We start from the raw sequence: 20,648 nt of genomic DNA, 5'->3' as shown, positions 1-20,648 counted from the left end.
TTGCTCTCATTTTGCATAATAGATCCCACCAGTTTTGTTTTTTATTTAATGCTACTAGTGACAAAAGAGCAGCGAGGTCCAACCTGCAACCAGTGACAATCTTGATCTCTTTGGCCTCAGAGTTCACTGCTATTCTCCACACATGTTCATGCATGTTTTAGCAGCAGTAAGGACTGGAAACTTACTTTAAGAAACAAACAGAATGGAGAGTTTCTTATTTGTTTATAATTTATTGTAAAATAAACTTAATTATGTATTATAAAATAATCCATTGCAACACACTGAACAATTGATCCTGTGATTTACAATACTTATGGAAGTTGTTCCAGCATTCCACAAAAGATGATCACCTTGGTAAACAAATCCTCCATGTTATGAAGTCTGTTTTCAAATCTGCAGATTATTTTGTTTTGGCAATCACAAACCAAGTAACTCAGTGGTCGACTTCAGGCTTTAAAATTTCAGCAGCACCCTGTGCAACACCTAAATTTGAGGGGCCTGTCTCTTGCCTTCTGATGCTTGTCGTTGTCACGCTGCCCCCCGCAGCACCCTCTCCGCTGGGCATCCAGTGCGAGTGAACCAGTTGCACTCCCCTAACTCGAACCCTGAATAACTTCTTTGAAATCAGAAAGAAAAAGCAGAAAATGTGAGTCACATCCAATGACCGTTACAGCCTGCCCACTGAAATTAAAGGACGTAGCTAACTTAAGTCCATGGTTTTCAAGGGGTCTGTGCTGAGCATAATTTAGTTTTCTGTTAGAAGGAAGGATTTAGTGCAAAGTGTACATTCCTCTGCTTGTATGCTGTCTGACTAAAGAGCGCAAGGCTTTTCTAAACTGCGTTTTCCTGTCCTTAGGTGTCGTGTTAGGAGGCAGCGGCGACAGATCAATCCGTTTCCGGCCTACTTTGGTCTTCCGCGACCATCACGCACACCTCTTCCTGAACATCTTCAGCGACATCTTGGCAGACTTCAAGTAGCCGAGTCTTACCTTGCACTGAGAGAGCCCAAATCCTATAAGAGTCTGAGAATAGTTTATTTAAAATCATAAACATATATATAAATATCTATATATATATATTTTCACTAATAGGAAAAACCGAATTCATAAAGTGGGGGGGGTTGTTTTGTTTTTCAAACGTTTGTTTTATTTTTCCATGCTTATCACCAATTCGAGCTGCTTCCGACTTAAAACTCTGGACACCCTCTGGTGCTTTTGAAATTCCTTGCAAGTATTCTCAGTTCTGGGCAGCCGACCTGTTCAGGATGGGGACTGAAGGGTTGTTCATTATCTTGGTTAGGACACATGCTAGATGTTTGGTGCATTTAGTCTCTGAAGCTGGATTCCTGAGAGCTTCTCAGCGTTTATAACAACCAATTTCCTACCCTTAAGGTGGCAGTGAGACTTCTGAAAATGCACACCTACTGCCACTGATCCAGAGCTCTGTATACATACCAATGCAGATGGGAGCAGCTATTCATGCACATCCATGCACACCCCAGAGCCCCCAGACCCACAAATAATCACTGACTGGAGCCAACTGTGTTTGTATTTAAGCAATTGAATCATTCCCCCATCTTTTTCGTAAAAACCCCACCTTTTTTTCTTTCCTTGCATATATGTCCCCTTTTTCTTCTTCTGTGGTACCAAAGGTGGTATCTGCCAGGTTCCCAGGACATCTCCCATCCAAGCACTGACTGGACTCAGACCTGCTTAGCTTCAGCTTGCATGCCTTTGGACTCAGACACTGGGTCCCAGTTTCCTTTTGAGTTCCCCATTGCATTTCCCTATATGCAGATCACCAGAGGCTTATACCCAATTTCTCTTTGATGCAGTTTCCTAACCCTGCATGGGTCACTGCCCTTGAGCATTGTAGATGTTTGGGATGGCTACCCCAACCCTTTTAGTGGAGATGCCAGGCACTGAACTTTGGACCCCTGGCCAGTGAGCTCCTCCTTAAAAAAGAGAGGTTCCTTTTTATACCTACCACACTTCCTGTGCCAAATATCTCTGCCAGCACAGAACTCTCCATCGCTGGAGGATTTTAAGCAGAGCTTAGGTCAGAGATTCTTTAGCTACGATTCCTGCATTGCAGGGGGTTGGACTAGATGGCCCTTGGGGTCCCTTCCAGCTCTGGAATTCTGTGATTCTACTAAAGTCACATTGGTGAGACTAAATCACGTAGATGATGCTTCCAAAGGCAAACATCTGGCTTGGTGCAAAAGGTCCCGATTTCCACATTGAGAAATGCACAATGAACAGCCCTGTTGCAAAGGTGCAGAAAGGCACCCCTCATCTGTCGGAACCAGAATACTAATTTCTCTTAGCAATGCCTAGCCTTTTGCAGATGAAACATGGCCTGCGTCAACTGGTGAACACACCAGCTCATTTAACGTGGGGCAGTTTTTGATGACCTTCCCATTTTACAATCCCAGTCAGGCAGCAAAAGCAAATGGTCCGTCCTGCCATCCCAGGCCTGCAGCTGCATGTGGCTGGACTGTGTTTTAGCCTTGAAGCATTGTCACTTGGCCTCAAATATCTTCCATGCTGGGGCGATATGTTGCACACAGATGTCCTTTTGCCAATTTTGGTGTTCAGAGGAGGGGGGATGAGAAGCAGCAGTTTGTGAGTGTGGGTTTTGAAGTTTTTGGGGTTTTTTACAAGGTTGTCTGCTAAGCAGAAAGTGTGGACTTTTGTATGGATTGGGAAGATGATATGTTTTAAGGAAAGTAACACACACACACAGAGCACTAAATAATTTTCAAATAACTTCTTCAGCACTTTTAACACTGATTTTAAGTTTCTAGACTTTGTGGTTGTAATACACAAGCATGTGGCTTGCTTGTGCAAGACTGAGCCAAACTCCATGTGCTTTTTTTTAGATACTGTGCCTTTATTCCGCCCCACCCCACCTCCCCTCCCACCATGCATACCCTTCTCATAAATGGAGTTCTTTGTGGGATGAAGAGACAGAGAAATTCACCCTCCTCTACTCAAAATGCTCTGTCACAACTCCTACCTTGCTGTCCCTGTCACTCAGTATTGCCTGAAAAAGGGGGGGGGGGACGATAAACATGTGATCAACAGAAAGGGGGTCTTCTGTATGCACCCCCCCCCAAAAAAAACCACCCATCCTGTGCTATGTCTCCTATTTCCCTTTTAAGACAACATCATCAGCAGGACCTGCTCTGCCATTAGGCAGAGGATGAAAAAGCCATTTCAGGCAGCTGATTCAGTGTGTCCTGAAAAATCAACATTCAGGACTGCTTAATTTATTACTGCCAAGGATGGGGAGAGGTGGCTGTGTGTCTCAGGTGCCAAAATAACTTGTCTGGCAAGGGGTTTCAGGCATGGAGGGTTCCCTAGTCCTACCTGGATCTTCTGCATGCCAAGCAGATGTTCTGCCACTGGGTTATGGCCCTTCCTTTTAGGAACATAGAAAGCTACTTTGTGTTGAGTCAGACCATTGATCCACCTAACCCAGTATTGTCTACTACAGTGACCATCAGGGGCTTTTAAGGATTTTGGGCATGGAATCTCTCCCAGCCCTGCTTGGATATGATGGAGATTGAACCTGCAATGCTTGACCACCAGAGACAGGAAATAGCACACAGAGGGTTATTCCCACTTCCTGGGAATCTTTGACTAATCCTTGTGGTTATGATACTTGGAAGCACTTAGGCAATGACTTCTAAAATCTCAGAAGTCAGGGAGATGGCTGAACAAGATTTGCAGGGGTTGAGGGAAGGGCTTCAGATCCTTTCCCCCTCTCCCTCGCCCCCCACCTGCCATGATAAGCAAATCTGGAATAGCAAAATTATAGCAATGCTGAACAATCTATGCAAAGGAGAGAGACCACGGCATGATTTATGCAATCACAAAATCGCCAGGACCTTTTCAGTAAGGAAGAAGCAAGTGGAGCCTTCATTGGCCGCTTTGTGTCACCAGACCTGCTGATAGCTGCATTACCACCCTTTGGCCATTTGCAGCGGGGGCGCTGTAGGGCAGCAGGTCTCCCATTGATCAAACTGCCGCAATTCCGCAGCAGGGCGCCTGCACTTGACTGCTGGAATCCCCAGTTCAAAACTCCCCTGGCACCTTGCAATAGCAGTATCGTACCAGTCTGTATCCTTGGGTACCTGGTAGCTAAATAGCTCCAATAATCCTGAGTGCTCCGAGTCATTAGTTCAACAGGCTAATTGCTTCTTCCTCACATTTCATTTTATACTGCCCCCGCTATTCTTAATGTCCAAAGAACTCCTTTACCTATGGGGATAGGAATGTATACACCCAAAGGTTCCAGACCTCTTGGTGCATAAGAAAGAAAGCTTATCCCACGGCTTGTGACACTTAGCATTTCCAAACGTAGTTGGGGTGGGGGGTGGGGGTACTGAACTCCTTAACGCTCCTGCCCTTGGGAGACTGGATTTCTTCTGCATGTTTTTCCAGACATTTCCCCGCAAGCACCCATGCATCAAAGTTTAATCTCTGCCACATCTTTAGCAGGTTGGAGACCTTTGTGAAAGAAGCCAGACTCCATTGCCAGTAGCAGGGAATCAAGAGTCCTTCAGCATATCGGCACAATTGATGTTGTAGGCATCTGTAGTGAGTCTTGTACTTTAGCTGTGATTCCTGCATTGCAGGGGGTTGGACTAGATGACCCTGGGGTCCCTCCCTGCTGACGGAACCCCAAGATCTGGTAACCTGCACATTTGCCACATTCTTGTTTTATTGTTCATAAAATAACTTCTCCGCCTGTCCCGTTTCTTCTTTTAAAGTAATTTTTTTTTAATGGAACACTGTTAACTGTGAACACGTGTGCACAACCTAACCATGGTTCTCAGACCATGGTGGATGCTTTAACCTAGGGAAGCTCTATGGTGTTAACAGACATCCTTTTTTTAAAAAAAGAAAGAAAGTAATAATCTTTGTTTACAGCCTCTCTGTTAACCGTGCCAAATTCATGCGTGAGCCAGTACCTAACTTGATGTAGCCAGTTACCATGTCGCACAGATCCATGAAATAACGTTTCCTGTGTTAATCAGTATTCTTAAAATAAAATATTTATAACTGAAATCTGACGGGAGTAGAGGTGTTATTTTAAAACAGGGGGAGGAGACATTTGGGGCCAACGAGTCTGAGGTGTTTGGGGGGGGGGGGTGACGACAACATGCCAGTGAGGAATGGGGGCAGAAGTAAAGGATTAGAATATTTATAAAACACAAATTCGTAAAAATCCTACATGGTACAGAGAAAGTGGATTGAGAAAGGTTTTATTCCTATTTTGTAACACTACAACTTGTGAACGTTCAATGAAGGTTGGAAGGTTCAGCATAAAATAAAGTTCTTCATGCAGCTCATAGTTAAACTGTGGAACTCACTGCCACAGGAGGCAGTGGTGGCTTTGTTAGAGGATTGGACAAATTCACGGGGAGAAGGCTATCCATAGCTACTTGCCATGAAGGCTATTATGTACCTGCACAGTCAGAGGCAGTAATGCTTCTGAATGCCCGTTGCTGGAAACTGCAGGAAGGGAGAGGGCTCCTGGGCTGGGGTCTGCTTGCAGGCATTCCCATGGTTGGCCACAATGAGCAGAGGATGCTGAGCTAGATGGGGCATTGCCTTGATCCAGCAGAATTCCTCATGTTCTTAAGTGGGCAGAACAATGAATGTAAAGGTTAACCTCATAGGGTAGGGTTTTTTAATACACACTTATCTAACTAATGAAGCGGCATGATCAGAGTTCAAGGAAATGCGCGACTGGGGCAAAAACCCTCAAGGCAAGTGCAAAGGAAAGGAAAGCCCAGAGGGCCCAACAGAGTGTGAAGCTCATGTGAATATGTAGTAATGCAAGAGCTTGGGACTAGAAATTCAACCTCTACTCTCTGTTGGATGTGAGTGAGTCTCTCTGTCTGGCACAGACAAAAACCTGCTCCTCGATCTCAGGAAACATTGCCCCAAAATTGATTACGATATCTGAAGAAGCGTCCAAATGCTTAACGAGCGTGCAACTTTCCAAAAACATAGATTAGATTTATTTAGTTAATAAATCCAGAGGATTCCCCCAACACTCTGAAGAAGTAGCATCTGCGGTGGGGCGTGAGATTCACCCAAAATTGCTTCCCTTCCTTTTGCACCGCTGGAAGCATTGCCGTCGGCCGACCAGCGCCACTCGAAGCAAACCAGCATGATGACCGCAAAATATTACGAACTAGCAATAAATGATCCCAAGGCTCCTGCTTGCTCCCGAGGTCACCCAAGCCCTCCAAACACTTTGGCAAATGCCTCCTTGTCCACAACCTGCCCATAGCGCAGACTAAAATACAGGACGTTATCTCGGTCGTACCGCCTGAGCGGTAGCAACAGCTCGTTGGGGTCTTCGCCAATGTCCCCCAGAGTCATCACGGTGGCAACTGGGCAGTAGATGTCTCTCCTCCTCCCCCAGAAGGTCAAGTGAGCCACTTTCAACAGGGTGCCATCTTCGCTCAGGTACATCATGCCAATGATGCGCCGGAGGAAGAAGCTCATGCCGTAGAGCATCGCAGCGGCGAAACAAGCAAGGCCCGTACAGTAAAGGCACTGTGCCACAGAAACTTGGTTCTGCCAATAAAGGACCCAGATCGGCGGGAGAACCAAGATGGTCAGGCCTGTCTGCAGCAGCTTCAGCCTTGAAAGGATTCTGCAGTACTTGATCCACGGAAACCTGTAAATCAACTTATATTGATGAGTGCTTTCCAAGTCGGGCATCTGCTCCAGGGCACGTTGAGAAGGGGTTAAGGTGCCCAGCCATCTGGGTCGTGCCAGCTGACTGCCTGGAGCTTGCTGACTGCAGGGTTTGAGCGCCGTAAGAATGCCAAAGGGACGGGTGGAGGCTGGGAAGCCCTTCTGCCATCGCAGAGGAACTTGGTTTCGCAGACACCTTCCGCAGGATGCGAGGAAGGGCAGGTCAACGCAAGCGGTGAGAATTCTAGCCTGAAAGACAGTTCCATGAGATATCACTGGGGTGGGAGTCGTTTTTCACATAGAGGGCCACATTCTCTTCTGGGGGCCACATGCAAAGGTGGGTGGAATAACAGACGTAAATTTTACCAACTTACACTCACACACATCTCTATTCTTCAATCATGCAAGCGAGAGGGTAACAGAGATCCCAACCAGCCAAGAACATTCAAGGAAGGTATGAAGCAAGGCTGGAGAGGGGTGTGGATTGTGGGAGTCCCAAAGGCCAGGCAGAAAGGCCATATTTCCTCCCAACCTCTCACCTGGGCCTGAGTTTCCCTATCCCTCAAGAGAGTATAACATGTGAGGTAGCTGGACCTGCCACCTTCAGAGATGCATGCAGCCGCTAACATTTCACTCAGGACAACTTTATTATTTACACTGATTGATTTATTCTGAGAACTCAGAGAAACATTCCCTCCCCACAATGCCAGGCTGGCCAGCTTTTCTGGGATGCTTTCTGCATCCCTCAGGACCATGGGGCTTGATTTGCTTGCGCAAGCTACCTGGAAAACGGCTTCTGTAGCAAATGGTTCATTCTCTGCTCATTCATTCCACTTGCAGGAAGGGTCTGAACCCAAAGGTCCTGTTCAGCATGGTCACATCAAACCATAGTTTAGCATGATAGAAATAAGCAGGAACAAACCACAGTGAGTCTCCGGTTCTTGTGCACCAGACTCTACCCCACCCCCACCCCCAGTGTCAAGTGTTCAGAGGCTTTCACTTCAGCTTGCTGTACAGACCTGAAACTGTAGTTAATTTAACTATGGTTTGAAACTGGCCTGTTTAAAACTACTCATATTTAACACTAACTACAGTTTATCAGTGTGGACAAAGTTCCATACTCTTCCACACTTTCATTTATTTGTCTTATTATTATATTTAATAATAATTCCACCAAGGAATTCAAAGTGGCATAGCTGGTTCTCCCCCTCTCCACTTTTATTCCCAGAACAACCCTGTTCAGGTAGGCAGTGGCTCAGGGGCACCCAGTAGCTGAGTGGGCATTTGAACCCAGGTCTCCCAGAACCTAGAACCTCTAAGCTAGGAGCAGCCAGCACAGTGCCCTCTATGGTGTTTGTCTTTTTCCTCTCTTTTTTGCACTCCCATGAACCCCAGCCAGCATGATGCGAGTTGTAGTCCAGCAAGATCTGAAGAGCGTCACGTTGACTGACCTTGCTCTAACCACCACACCACGCTGCCTGATGCACCCCCAACACCACAGACCAGTTTCCACCCAGCTCTGCTCCATTGCAAGGCTCTTTGCTCGCCATTTGGGAAGCAACCCGAAGGGGACTCCAAAGCACCGCTTTACCATGAGGGCAGCTGCAGCAGCTCCTGAACGGGGCACTTCTTACACCACGAACCCCTTTGACGCGCCTTCAGATGGGGAGACCGCTTGGGCGGCGCGGTGCCAGCTGGGGAAAATGCACGTGGGCTATGTCAGCTGCTGCGTGGCATGGCGGGAATTGTAGTGTCTGACTCCTCGCCCTGTGGAGAGGTAGAGTAACACAGGGCACTGTAGACACGTGGAACTTCCTGGTTCCTAGTTTAGACCCTGGGTGGCTGGGGCGGGTGCTTGCTGTTTTGTTCTCTCACTTGCTCCTCGCATATTTTAGAATCTATGATATATTATCCCATTCCCCCCCCCCCCAATGTTCAGCATGCTGTTAGAAAAATTATTCTAACAGCATGCTGAACATTGGGGGGGGGGGGAATGGGATAATATTTCCCCCTGGAATATATACAATTGGGGGGGGGGGGAACGGGATAATATTTCCCCCTGGAATATATGCAATTTCCCCCCTGGAATATATACATATATAATTTTGTTATTATAAATATTATTTATGACGTATAATATCAGATAGATAGATAGAGAGAGAGAGAGAGAGAGAGAGATAGATAGATAGATAGATAGATAGATAGATAGATAGATAGATAGATAGATAGATAGATAGATAGATAGATAGATAGATAGATAGATAGATAGTTTTCCCAGGGTGGAAGTGAGGTTTTTGCCCCGCATATTGTAACAGTCGAATAGTAACCGAAAGTGTTTATTGGCTACTGTACTCTACTCTACTCTAGGCTCCCTTTTCAGTCTTCCGCAGGGCATGCCGGGGAAGCGCCTGCGTAGACGTCAACCCGCCTCTGCGCGGCATGCTGGGAGTTGTAGTCTTCCTAACTGCGAACCCAGGAGGAAGCGAAGCGCCTCTCAGCCGGCCACCTCATCGCTCGGGCAGGCAGCGGCGGCGGGTGACACTCGAGTGACCATGGAGGAGGTGGGCCGCGGGCGGACTCTTTGCCTCTTTGACGTGGACGGCACCCTGACCGCGCCTCGCCAGGTGGGAGCCTGGGGACTCCACTCTTGAGCATGCCTCTGGGCATGTGCAGAGTGCTTTTAACCCCTCCGTTTAGGAACAGCTCGAGGGAAGGTGGGAGGTGAAGTGTGGGGCTTTTCATAGCTAAAATAAGTAACAATGAAAAATGAAATGCTTTTTGCTCTTATGAAAATTATTATTTCGCCATTGGTGTATTAATATTAAAGTACAATATATAGTAAAAGGATCCAAATTAGAAGGCAAATTTCTGCTGCAACAGCAGCAGCCTCATTCATTGTAATTATCTACTGTTCCTTGTTAGAAGTTCAACATATTCAGCTTCTGGATTCCAGAATGCAGCTTGTTAATTTGGGAGCTTATTAAGCAGCTTATGAATTCATAATTCATAATGAATCACAACAACAAATAAAACGTTGACCCGTCTCTTCTCTGTGGATCTAGAAAGTCACCCCAGATATGGCGGATTTTCTGCAGGCCTTGCGGAAGAAGGTGAAGGTCGGAGTTGTGGGTGGCTCAGACTTCGAAAAGATTCAAGAGCAACTGGGAGACGATGGTATGAATAGAGCACAAGGAAACTGAGAAAGAAATTGCTTGAGTACAGGATAGGGGACTTTTTATCAGCCTAAGGGCCGCATTCCTTCGTGGACAACTTTCCAGGGGCCACATTTCAGTGGAAGGCAGGGTTAGAGACAAAAGGTGGGTGGAACAACATGACTTTGACCTTTGAATAGTAGCCAACAGTCCCACCATACAACAGTTCATATTTCTGCACGGACACACGCCCTTCTTCATCCAGGCAATTGAGACCACAGTTTTCAAGGACACATTCTAGCTAGGCAAAAGTACCTGAACTGGGGAAAGAGTCCGAGGGCCACATAGAGAGTGCTGGGGGGGCCACATGCAGCCCCTGAGTCTGAGGTTCCCCACTCCTGGTTGAACGGGAAAGTGCTGACAGCTTTCCTCTTCTCTTGGCACCCTGCCTGATCAAACTAATTTACTCTGAAGCAACTTTCCTCCCATATTATTTGTGCTCATAAACCAAGCATGGCCAAGGACTTGCCATCTGGCAATGCTCTCCATTTTCAGCCATGTGTAAACTGCTCTTAGGTATGAAATGAATGAAAAGCTTGGCTTTAGACAAAATCACGGAGCATAAGATCTGCCTGCAAGTTGCTAGCCTGGTAGCTTAATAGCAATTCCATGTTTGGATGGCGTGAACACTGTTGGTAGCATAAGAAGCTGGCTTATTCCAAGTCTGGCCACTAGCCCATCCAGCTCAGTGTTGTCCACACTGACGGGCAGTGCCTCTCCAGAGTTTCGGGCAGGGGCCCCTTCCTTGGAGAGTCCTGGGACTTTCTGCATACAAAGCAGATGCTCTATCACTAACCCGTGGTCCTTCCCCAAACCTGTGAGTTGGTTGCTGCTTACCCAACAGGGAAGGGCTGTTAAATTCATGTTGTTGCAGGTGTTAAGATGTAATATTTCATTCTTGTATCCATGAAGATACAAGGGGGTTGGGGGATATGTGAGAAAGAAATCTGGGACTTGTTGCACCCCACAAGAATGACAGACCCTACAAGCCACCTCTGCATCGTTGTGTCCTAATTACATTACACGCACTCCCATGTTTGTGCATTACAGTGGTATCTCTGGTTACATACTTAATTCGTTCCAGAGGTTTGTTCTTAACCTGAAACTGTTCTTAACCTGAAGCACCACTTTAGCTAATGGGGCCTCCTGCTGCCGCCGCCCGATTTCTGTTCTCATCCTGAAACAAAGTTCTTAACCTGAGGTAATATTTCTGAGTTAGCGGAGTCTGTAACCTGAAGCGTATGTAACCTGAAGCATATGTAACCTGAGGTACCACTGTACATTGGAATCACTATTCAGTATTTGCTGTCATATAGAGCAGACACCAAAAATAATACAGCAAAGGCACTTGCCTTACATCAATGAGCAGGGAGTTCCAAAGTGCAGGTGCTACAATTATGACTAAATTGAGGCCAATCTACCCCCAATATTTGGGGGGGCATCTTTTTACAAGAGATGACTAAAATGTCTCTGATGATGCTGTTCTTTAACATTTGTTCTTCTTAGTGATTGAAAAATTTGACTACGTCTTCCCGGAAAATGGTCTCGTGGCATACAAAGATGGGAACCTCTTGAGTAAACAGGTGAGTTTGCGACATGTAGATTAGCTAAGAAGGTGGATAATTCCCTCCCTCCCTTCACTCAAAAATGGGGGCTGCTCCAGCTTCTTGCAAAATAATGGTTTTCCCAAGTGCACTGACACTGCTATCCTATTTTTCATTGGCCCTGTTATGAGTACAATCCTTTGACACACACCAAAGTTTAGTAGTAGAGGGATTGATAGCTCCTTGTTCATGCTCAGAGACATCATAACAACGAATGCCAATTACTGGAGGAGTTGCATTGGAGCAGGGCTCGTGGACTCTCAATGCCATCCAGCAAGGCTGTCTTTGCATTGCCACGTGAAAATGGTATGTTAAGATCACCTTGTGGCGAATTCTACCGCTTCAGAAAGCAGCCCTGAGGACCAACTGTCTGGGCCTTTGAGAGTGGGGCTTGTAACGAACCCAGAGACTCCTGCGATTAACAACATAGGAAGCTGCCTTCTACTGATTTGGTCCATCTAGCTCAGTATTGCCTATGCCAGGTTTTCCAAAGCTTGGGACTACAACTCCCATCATCCCTGACCACTGGTCCTGGTAGCTAGGGCTGATGGGAGTTGAAGTCTAACAACAGCTGGAGGCCCAAGTTTGGGAAACTGGTCTGTTCTGACTGGCAGGGCTCTTCAGAGTTTCAGGTCAGGCAGGAGTCTTGCCAAGCCCAAGCCCTGCCTGGAGGCTTGCAGGGGATTGAGCCTGGGACCTTTTGCATGCCAAGCAGCTGCTCTGCCACTGAGCCAAGCCCACCCACCCACCCCCAGGTAATTGTGGAACTGAAGCCCATCTTCTTATTCTTTTGTATACTTCTTTGTGGAGACAGACTCCCCCTTGGAAAACCCTTTTTCCGTCTATATACCTAATCACTTCCTGTTCTGCTTCCCATGTAGAGCATTCAAGGCCAAATGGGCGAAGAGCTTCTTCAAGACTTGATCAACTATTGCCTGAGTTACATTGCAAAACTTAAACTGCCGAGGAAGAGGTGGGTGGTTCCAGTTTCCTTCCGTGGCCTGAGTCAGATCGAGGCCCATTAGACACCTCCCCACAAAGTAGAGGTGGCAGAATTGCCGGCTATTATCCAACCTTAATCATACTTGTTATAGGCCCACTGAAAGTAATTGACATGTCTAACGTACTCTGAGCAGAATTTAGATGCCTACAACCCTTTTAAGTTTTTAATTTGAGGGTTACCACAAAAAGCTCATTAAAGGAACGGCATTGACTATCAGTGGTCAACCAAACCATTAAAGTGTCCAGGAAATCATCTTATTAAAAAAATGCCAAGGCTCTTTATATGGACAGTTTTGAGCCACCATATAAGTATTACCAGGCCTTAGTCACACATCAGACTTCTGCTTCAGGTTACAATCCACTCCTCCCTTACCTGGGAGTAAGTCCATTGAACTCAGTAAAGCTGTTGAGCAAATGTAATACAGAAAGACTTTGTAACTCTCCAAAACCAGCTGAAGAAACTTTCAAGTTTTGTTTTTCAAATAGTAGCCATATTAAACTACAGTCGTACCTTGGAAGTCGAACAGAAGCTCCTGCAGCCAATCGGAAGCCCTGTCGGACATTCGGCTTCCAAAAATATTTTGCAAACCGGAACAGTCACTTCCGGGTTTGTGGCGTTTGGGAGCTAAAACGTTTGAGATCTAAGCTGTTCGAAAACCAAAGTACGACTGTACTCTCTTCTCCATTTTTGACATGTCATTGACCTCTGAAAATGCATTTTCTGTTTCTCTCCCATGTATCTTCCTCCACTACAACAGGTGGGCTTGCGTCCTAAAAATACTGCTATGATACCCAGTAACTGACCTCCATCCTAGACACTGGTCCAAAGAGCTTTGTTTACTAGCCTAAATTTGAGTCAGTAACATCTCACTGTGTCTCTTCCTAGGGGCACTTTCATTGAATTCCGAAATGGGATGCTGAACATCTCTCCCGTGGGCAGAAACTGCAGCCAGAAGGAGCGGATTGAATTCTATGAACTTGATAAGGCAAGTGCACTTTTTTCCCATGCCGTCGTAACGTTTTGTTAGCAAGTCCCCTTTATGTCGAAACTTCACGTCCCCTTGACCATCGTCAGTGGCACACAGCCAGGTCCTTTGTGTACTCTGGTTCTGTGGCCGCAGGCTTACATCTGCATGGGGAAAGGCTGCAGCTCAGGAGGAGAGCATCTGCTCTGCATGCAGAAGGTTCCTTATTAAATCCCTGGCATCGCCAAGTAGAGACTGTAGGTAAAGGTAAGGACCCCTGGATGGTTAAGTCCGGTCAAAGGTGACTATGGGGTTGCGGTGCCACTGTTTGTCCACGGACAACATTCCGGGTCATGTGGCCAGCATGACTAAACCGCTACTGGCTCACAGAGGACCATGACGAGTGCCAGAGCACACGGAAACGCCGTTTACCTTCCCGCCACAGCAGTACCTATTTATCTACTTGCACTGGCATGCTTTCGAACTGCTAGGTTGGCAGGAGCTGGGACAGAGCAACGGGAGCTCACCCCGTCGTGGGGATTCGAACCGCCAACCTTCCAATCAGCAAGCCCAAGAGGCTCAGTGGTTTAGACCACAGCACCACCCATGAGAGACTGTAGGAATGAGGGCTGGCCAATGCGACACCCTCCAGATGTTGTTGAATTCCAAATCCTGCATCATCAAAGCCATCGTGGTCAGGGATGATGGGATTTGTAGTCCAGCAACATCTGGAAGGCATCATCTTAGTGTAGATCTACTCCAAGATTCTGGCACAGAAGTGAAAAAGCATTGTGACCGCCCAGTTACGACTCTGAAGTGGTTGAGAATTAATGCTATAAATGCATGGCACGACATGGGAGCATAGACAACTGCCTTACATTGAGTCAGAGCATTGGTCCATGCAGCTCAGCATTGTCCATACTAACCGGCAGTGGATCTCTGGGCAGGAATGTCTCTCAACCCTGCCTGGAGGTGCTGGGGATTGAGAAACTGGGACCTTCCACATGCAATGCAGGTGATCTGTCACTGAGCTGTGAACCTTGAACAACCGTAAAGACATTCAGCTTTTATCTTCCAGAGGTTTGCTGCGTTAGTCTTGTTGCATTTTAAAGATGAATCAAATATGTTGTGGCGTAAGTGGATGCATGAAGCCAGTTCTACCACGTCCTTGACTTCTAATGCCATCATTCCTGGGTGGGATACAGTACTGTAGTTTTCCATTTGTGTTTTCGGGGTGTTTCTTTGTGAGAAGATCCAGAAGAGCTGACAAAAATCCCCCAAACACACAGCAACAGAGGAGCAAGCTTCTGGAGTGTTTTAGTGTGCACACTCAGTTTGCACAGAGGGTGATGTCAAGTCTCAGCATGTCTGCATGAACAAGAGTGTGTGCCCTGGAAAACATCTCAGAATCTTGCACAACTCTGTCACTTTCCACAGCAGCTATGATCTGCCTGTGGTGTCGCAAGCTGTATGCCTCTAAATACCAATTGCTCTGAATCACAAGAGTGCCGTTAAACTCAGGTCCTGCATACAGGCTTCCCATAGGCTTCCCTGTGAGAATAGGATGCTGGGCTGGAGGGGTCACTGACCATTGGCAAGGGCTCTTCTCATGTTTGTACGATCTTCTGGCAGATACTCAGGGTCTCTGTGGCAGACTCAGGTCCCCCCAATGCTAGAAAGCTTTGAAAATCATTGGTGTAGCAGAATACATGTTCTCATCAACGCTCTTCCCCGTTTTGTTTTTCTGAACAGAGGGAGCATATAAGAGATAAATTTGTCGCCGATTTACGACGAGACTTTGCAGGAAAAGGCCTCACATTCTCCATAGGTATTTAAACATGAAATGTCACTCCCCTAAATCATTTTTGTTTGTGCCAAAGCACAAGGATGAGTCTGGCTATTCAGGTGTTGCCCTCGGCTTGATTTATGACACGACTGGGAAAGGGAAAGGGAGAAACATTTGCCACTAGGTTTTCAGAGGCACTGGAAATAAAAATAAAACATAGGCTTGGGATAAGGGTGTCCACACATTACATTCAGCAAGCGTACAGTCTGTGTACCTGCGTACTTCTGCAGTTATTTGCATGAAACGTTCAACAAGAGTACAGCCTGTGTGCAAGAGTTGAGCTGTACTACTCAGCAAGTGTACATTCTTTCACACAAATGCCTGTCTTCAGTGTAATGTGTGAACAAGCCTAGAGAAACACCTGAATTACTACTGACATATTCATCAATCCAGGAGCACAGGCAAAATATTTTTTTTTACTGGGACAAGAGTTAATTTCAGGTGCCTTGATACATTCCAACACCCTGTGTTTTCTGTTCTCTTTAAGCATGAAGCTTCTGTCCTCCCTTTGACCATAAATCCATTTAACTTTATGCTGATGGAGATAGTATCTTCCAAGGTCCTTCCTGCTCAGTAAACCTTCTTTCTAGGTCATTTTTTCTTTACACTGTACAAAACGTGCTGCTGTTCTAACTTTTTGTAACCTTTCTCCAACCAGGGGGCCAGATCAGTTTTGATGTGTTTCCAGATGGTTGGGATAAGCGATACTGTTTAGGAATTGTTTCCCAAGACGGCTTCAAAACAATTTATTTCTTCGGAGACAAGACAATGCCTGTAAGTGCTAGACTGGAACGTGCCAAGAAGTTTCAAATACACTTTCGGGATAAGGATTCCTTGTGGAATTGCAATAGAAATTCATGTGCTACCCGCATGAAATTGATATATAGATCAGGAAGGAGGAGTGTCTATGGCCCTCCAGACATTGCCGAACTCTAACTCCCTGCCTCCCTGACCAATGGTCAAGGACAATGAGACATAGTCCAGCAAAAATCTGGAGGGCCACAGGTTTTCCATCCCAGATAGATAACTACAGCCGTACCTTCCAAGCCAAACGCCTTGCAAGTCGAACGTTTTGGCTTCCAAACACCGCAAACCCGAAAGTGAGTGTTCCGGTTTGCGAACGTTCTTTAGAAGCCGAACATCCAACGGGACTTCCACGGCTTCCAATTGTGTGCAGGAAGCTCCTGCAGCCAATTGGAAGCCGTGCCTTAGTTATCGAACGTTTTGGAAGTCAGAGTTCCGGAGCGGATTCCATTTGGCTTCCAAGGTACGACTGTTTTGCAAATTTTTTGCCCATTTTCTGCCCCCAACCCCTTTTAACAGTTTCACCTAGACCCCGTTTTCAGGGAAACTGCCCCCTCTGGTCAGCAGTACACAGAGCAGCACATAGTTCCCCATCTTTGAAGCTCCCATCTTTGAAGTCCACATCTCCATTGCACTATGCAGAAGACAAGAATAGCAGGGTTTCTACCTACGCTCCACTTTTTCCTTCCCAAAATAGTCTCTCCTTCATAGCCCCAGAGAAATTAAATAATACAGCTGTGTTGGCTGGGGCTGATGGGAGTTGTAGTCCAAATTGGCCGTGCTGTCTGGGACTGATAGGAGTTGCAGTCAAAAATATCTGGAGAGCACCTAGTAGTTGGTGAAAGCTGCTATAGCTCCAGTTACGCTCACCTGAAGCTCCACAGCAGGTTTGAGACTGCAAACTCCAAAGTGTGATTTTTTTTGTGTGTGTGTGTGTCTTATTCGCAGGGTGGGAACGACTATGAAATTTACACGGACTCCAGAACCATCGGCCACAGCGTCACGTCGCCCGAGCAGACAAAACAGATATGTGAAGAGTTATTCTTCAACTAGATGCGCTTATTTTATACGAAAAGGGAGCAGGTTAACCTCAGGACCAAAATTTGTAGAATAACTGCCTTGGGGTGAAGATCAGGATCAAGACTGTGGTGTGCAAGAGGTTGGGGGGGGGATTTAACTCTTCTGTTCCCTCCTCCCCCCGAAGCTGCTGTTTGTCCAGAAAGTGGCAATTATGAGGCAAATAGAAGTTAGCTGCGTCCCCCCACGGCAGCTATTTTAAAAATAGGGGAAATGGTCAGACCTGTTAAATGAATGATTGCCTTTCATGTTGTGCCCAGTTTCTGTTTTGCATGATCACAGCTAGCCTTTCAGGCTGATTTCCTAGAGATTGAAAAGTTCTGCCATAACAGAAATGTCAAAGGCGATTCCCACCCCGCCTTCCAGACCAGATTCCTCGACACACACGTGCAACATGTGTGGATGGCTTCTTCTGCCAACACTGTTCTGTCCCCACTTTCATCCTTCTGGTTGCTGAGTAGCCCTGAAAAACAGGCCTCACGGTGGAAGCCATGCAGGTAGATCACAACGTCCAGAAAGGCTTTGCTTTTCCCAGCGACTTATTGAAACAGGCAGTTGGTGGGTGGTTTTAGGGTAGAGGTAAAATTCTGACACAGGAGCCCCTCCTGCTTCCACCACCCACTGTCTGCTACTGTTTCAGGGGTTCTCTGGTTCTCTGGTTTGTTTCAGAATTTGCTGCCTCAGTAGGGTATCTTTGGAATTTAATGTACTGGAATGCAAAGGGATGGGAGATTCCCACTAATACCTCACACCTGGCTTTTTGGAATATGGTGCAATTGCTAAGCCTGCATTGGAATTTCTGTTAAAAGCTCATACTTCAAGTTGGACTGCCACATTAAAATTCTTATGAACAGGGAAGAACGTTTTGTTTCTCCAGATATCTCCCTCACTCCCAGAAAGAAAACCCTCTGATATATATCAATAACACCCACTTGCCTTTCTGTCATCAGCACACTGGATTTGCCTGGCTGAGGATCATCGAACCTGTTCTCGAGAAGTACAGTCGTACCTTGGTTGTCGAACGCCTTAGTACTCGTACGTTTCGGCTCCTGAACGATCGAAACCCAGAAGTGAGTGTTCAGGTTTTCGGATGTTTTTTGGGAAGCCGAACATCTGACGGGGCTTCTGATTGGCTGCAGGAACTTCCTGCAGCCAATCAGAAGCCGTGCTTTGGTTTCAGAACGTTTTGGAAGTTGAATGGACTTCTGGAATGGATTCCGTTCGACTTCCAAGGTACAACTGTCTTTTATATTGAGTAAAGCCATTGTTACATCCAGCTCGGTATGGTCAGCATCGCTGACTTCTCAAAACCATGAGCAATTATGCAAATTAAATGTATTTGCATAATTTATCCCAATTACAGAACTCATTTTTCTAAAAACAAAAAAAACAACACCACCCTTGCCACAGATTTTCAGACGGTTTAGTGCAAAAAACAAAAAACCATGGCCAGATTCAATCATATTAGTGTCAGAGCAGGAAATGAATAGCTGAAATGTCCAAATTCAAGCCAGCATAGTCTCTGTAACAAAGTTTAAAAATGCACTGCAATTCCCTTTTATGGAAACTCCAGCAGAAGGAAGAGGGGGGCATTGAATTCCACAACTGCTTCCTAAAAAAAATTAAAAATCCAGCTATTCAATGGAATGCATATCCAGTTGAGCAGGAGTCAAGCATTGGTGTAAAATAGAATGCGGAAGGGGAAATCATTCAGCAACTGGTCTTTGCTACCACTTTTAAACACCACTTAGAGGAGACGTTGCAAATCAATGAGCTTACTCACACCCAAGACAATTTCTTCAGAACAGTCGTGTGATGCATCAGGGGGAGCGGGAGATTAATGCTATTCTAGGCTGCATCAACAGAAGTATAGTGTCCAGATCAAGGGAAATAATAGTACCACACTATTCTGCCACCTGGGGTCCCATGTCCACAGTTTTGGGTGCCACAGGCTAAGGAGGACATTGACAAGCTGGAAGGTGTGCAGAGGAGGGCAATTGAGGTGCTCAAGGGTCAGGAAACCAAGCGGTAATAAAAGCGATTGTGGGAGTTGGGTATGTTTAGCCTCCAGAAGAGAAGACTGAGAGGTGGTATATTAGCCATCTTCAAATATCTGAAGGGCTGTCATATGGAAGATGGAACAAGCTTGTTTTCTCCAGAGGGTAGGGATTCAAAGTACAGTGGTGCCCCGCAAGACAAATGCCTCGCAAGACGGAAAACCTGCAAGACGAAAGGGTTTTCCGTCTGCAGAGGCGCTTCGCAGGACAAATTTCCCTATGGGCTTGCTTCGCAAGACGAAAACTGACAAAAAAAATTGAGGGTTTTTTTTTGCTCCAAAACCCCTTTTTCTGAATCGCTAAGCTGCTAAAAGCATTTTAGCAGCAAAACCGCTAATCCCTTAAGCCTTAAAAAGCCGTTTTTAGCCCTTAAAGTGCCAATAGTGCTAATAGCGCTAATCCGTCAATGGGCTTGCTTCGCAAGACGAAAAAACCGCAAGACGAAAAGACTCGCGGAACGGATTCTTTTCGTCTTGCGAGGCACCACTGTACAAGAAAGGAATTTCCGACTAAACATTAGGATCTTCGTTGACCACCTAATTACTTTCCTGCCTGTTGCAGCAATTGCAATTTGCGCTGTGCTGTATGGTTTTTAATTATATTTTTATTGCTTTTTTATTCCTTAGATAGTGTATTACAGTTTGAATGATGGCATCCAAACTGTAAGACAATAAAATACAATCCAGGAAGCAATTAAAACAATTAAAATCAATATGTATTATTTAACACAGTGAACGTGCCACCTCCCATCTTCAACCACGAGCCTACAGACACACAAGACTACCTGAATGAAGCTCATGAACCACAGCTGGGAACCCCTGATGTAAAAGATGATAAAGTCAGGTTACAGCTGAGATGGTACTGTGATCCTAAGCACATCTTTAGCCAGATCCTTTAGCTCTTTACCCATGAAGCTGATATGCATGGGGTTTGCTGCCTTACTCAGCTGCCGTGAGCCCAGTCTTGGCTGGGGAGGGCGGGGTATAAATAAAATTTTTATTTATTTATTTATTTATTTTATTATTATTATTACTACTACTACTACTACTACTACTACTACTACTACTACTACTACTACTACTTGGAAGGAAGCTTTGGTGCCGTGAAGTGGAAATTACGAAAGTGGCAATTAAAATTTCATCTTGCACAAACTCAGCCTGGGCCAAGCCACTTTTCCTCCTCCTCAGCCCAGACTCGCTCAAGTAATGCATGTTAGTAGCCTGCAGGCCGCTTGCAGGCCGCAGTAATGTAAAATAACTTGTCAGACATTTAAAACTCAATGTAAATGATTCATAGGAGCAGCAACGTCAAGATCAGTGGGACAGAGGTTCTAATGAAACAGCTAAAGTTGCAGACAGT

General features: G+C 45.9%; 3 protein-coding genes across 4 annotated transcripts in view; 2 read left to right on the top strand and 1 right to left on the bottom strand.

The window, feature by feature from the left end:
- Window positions 1-5,075, top strand: part of ABAT (4-aminobutyrate aminotransferase) — a 42,141-nt gene extending 37,066 nt beyond the window's left edge. For both annotated transcript variants that reach the window (XM_083414212.1, XM_083414213.1), the window contains exon 16: window positions 857-5,075. In XM_083414212.1, the coding sequence (XP_083270338.1) occupies window positions 857-978 (122 nt within the window). In that variant the 3' untranslated portion in view covers window positions 979-5,075. The remainder of the gene's footprint in view (window positions 1-856) is intronic.
- On the bottom strand, window positions 4,907-8,452 carry TMEM186 (transmembrane protein 186). The gene is made up of 2 exons (XM_083414285.1): window positions 8,314-8,452; window positions 4,907-6,971 (listed from the first exon to the last, which is right to left on the bottom strand). The coding sequence occupies exons 1-2, from the start codon at window positions 8,314-8,316 to the stop codon at window positions 6,252-6,254; spliced, it is 723 nt and encodes a 240-aa protein (XP_083270411.1). The 5' UTR covers window positions 8,317-8,452; the 3' UTR covers window positions 4,907-6,251.
- A 648-nt stretch (window positions 8,453-9,100) lies between these two features.
- Window positions 9,101-18,093, top strand: PMM2 (phosphomannomutase 2). Its single transcript, XM_083414272.1, has 8 exons — window positions 9,101-9,346; window positions 9,785-9,896; window positions 11,441-11,517; window positions 12,420-12,511; window positions 13,427-13,526; window positions 15,258-15,333; window positions 16,010-16,125; window positions 17,104-18,093. Exons 1-8 carry the CDS (start codon window positions 9,116-9,118, stop codon window positions 17,206-17,208), a joined length of 909 nt encoding a protein of 302 aa, XP_083270398.1. The 5' UTR covers window positions 9,101-9,115; the 3' UTR covers window positions 17,209-18,093.
- The last annotated feature ends 2,555 nt before the right edge of the window (window positions 18,094-20,648 follow it).

This window comes from Podarcis tiliguerta (assembly GCF_965153285.1).
Source record: "Podarcis tiliguerta genome assembly, chromosome: 14".
In the NCBI taxonomy this organism is placed as follows: domain Eukaryota; kingdom Metazoa; phylum Chordata; class Lepidosauria; order Squamata; family Lacertidae; genus Podarcis; species Podarcis tiliguerta.
This window is presented reverse-complemented; position numbering and strand designations above follow the sequence as displayed.

What these genes read in the sequence shown, in the direction of transcription:
- PMM2 (XM_083414272.1), top strand. Translation starts at nt 9,116, where the DNA reads ATGCCGGGGAAGCGCCTGCGTAGACGTCAACCCGCCTCTGCGCGGCAT. An exon ending in CCCTGACCGCGCCTCGCCAG is followed by an intron (nt 9,347 to 9,784) that starts GTGGGAGCCTGG and finishes CTGTGGATCTAG; the next exon opens with AAAGTCACCCCAGATATGGC. An exon ending in AATTCTATGAACTTGATAAG is followed by an intron (nt 13,527 to 15,257) that starts GCAAGTGCACTT and finishes TTTTCTGAACAG; the next exon opens with AGGGAGCATATAAGAGATAA.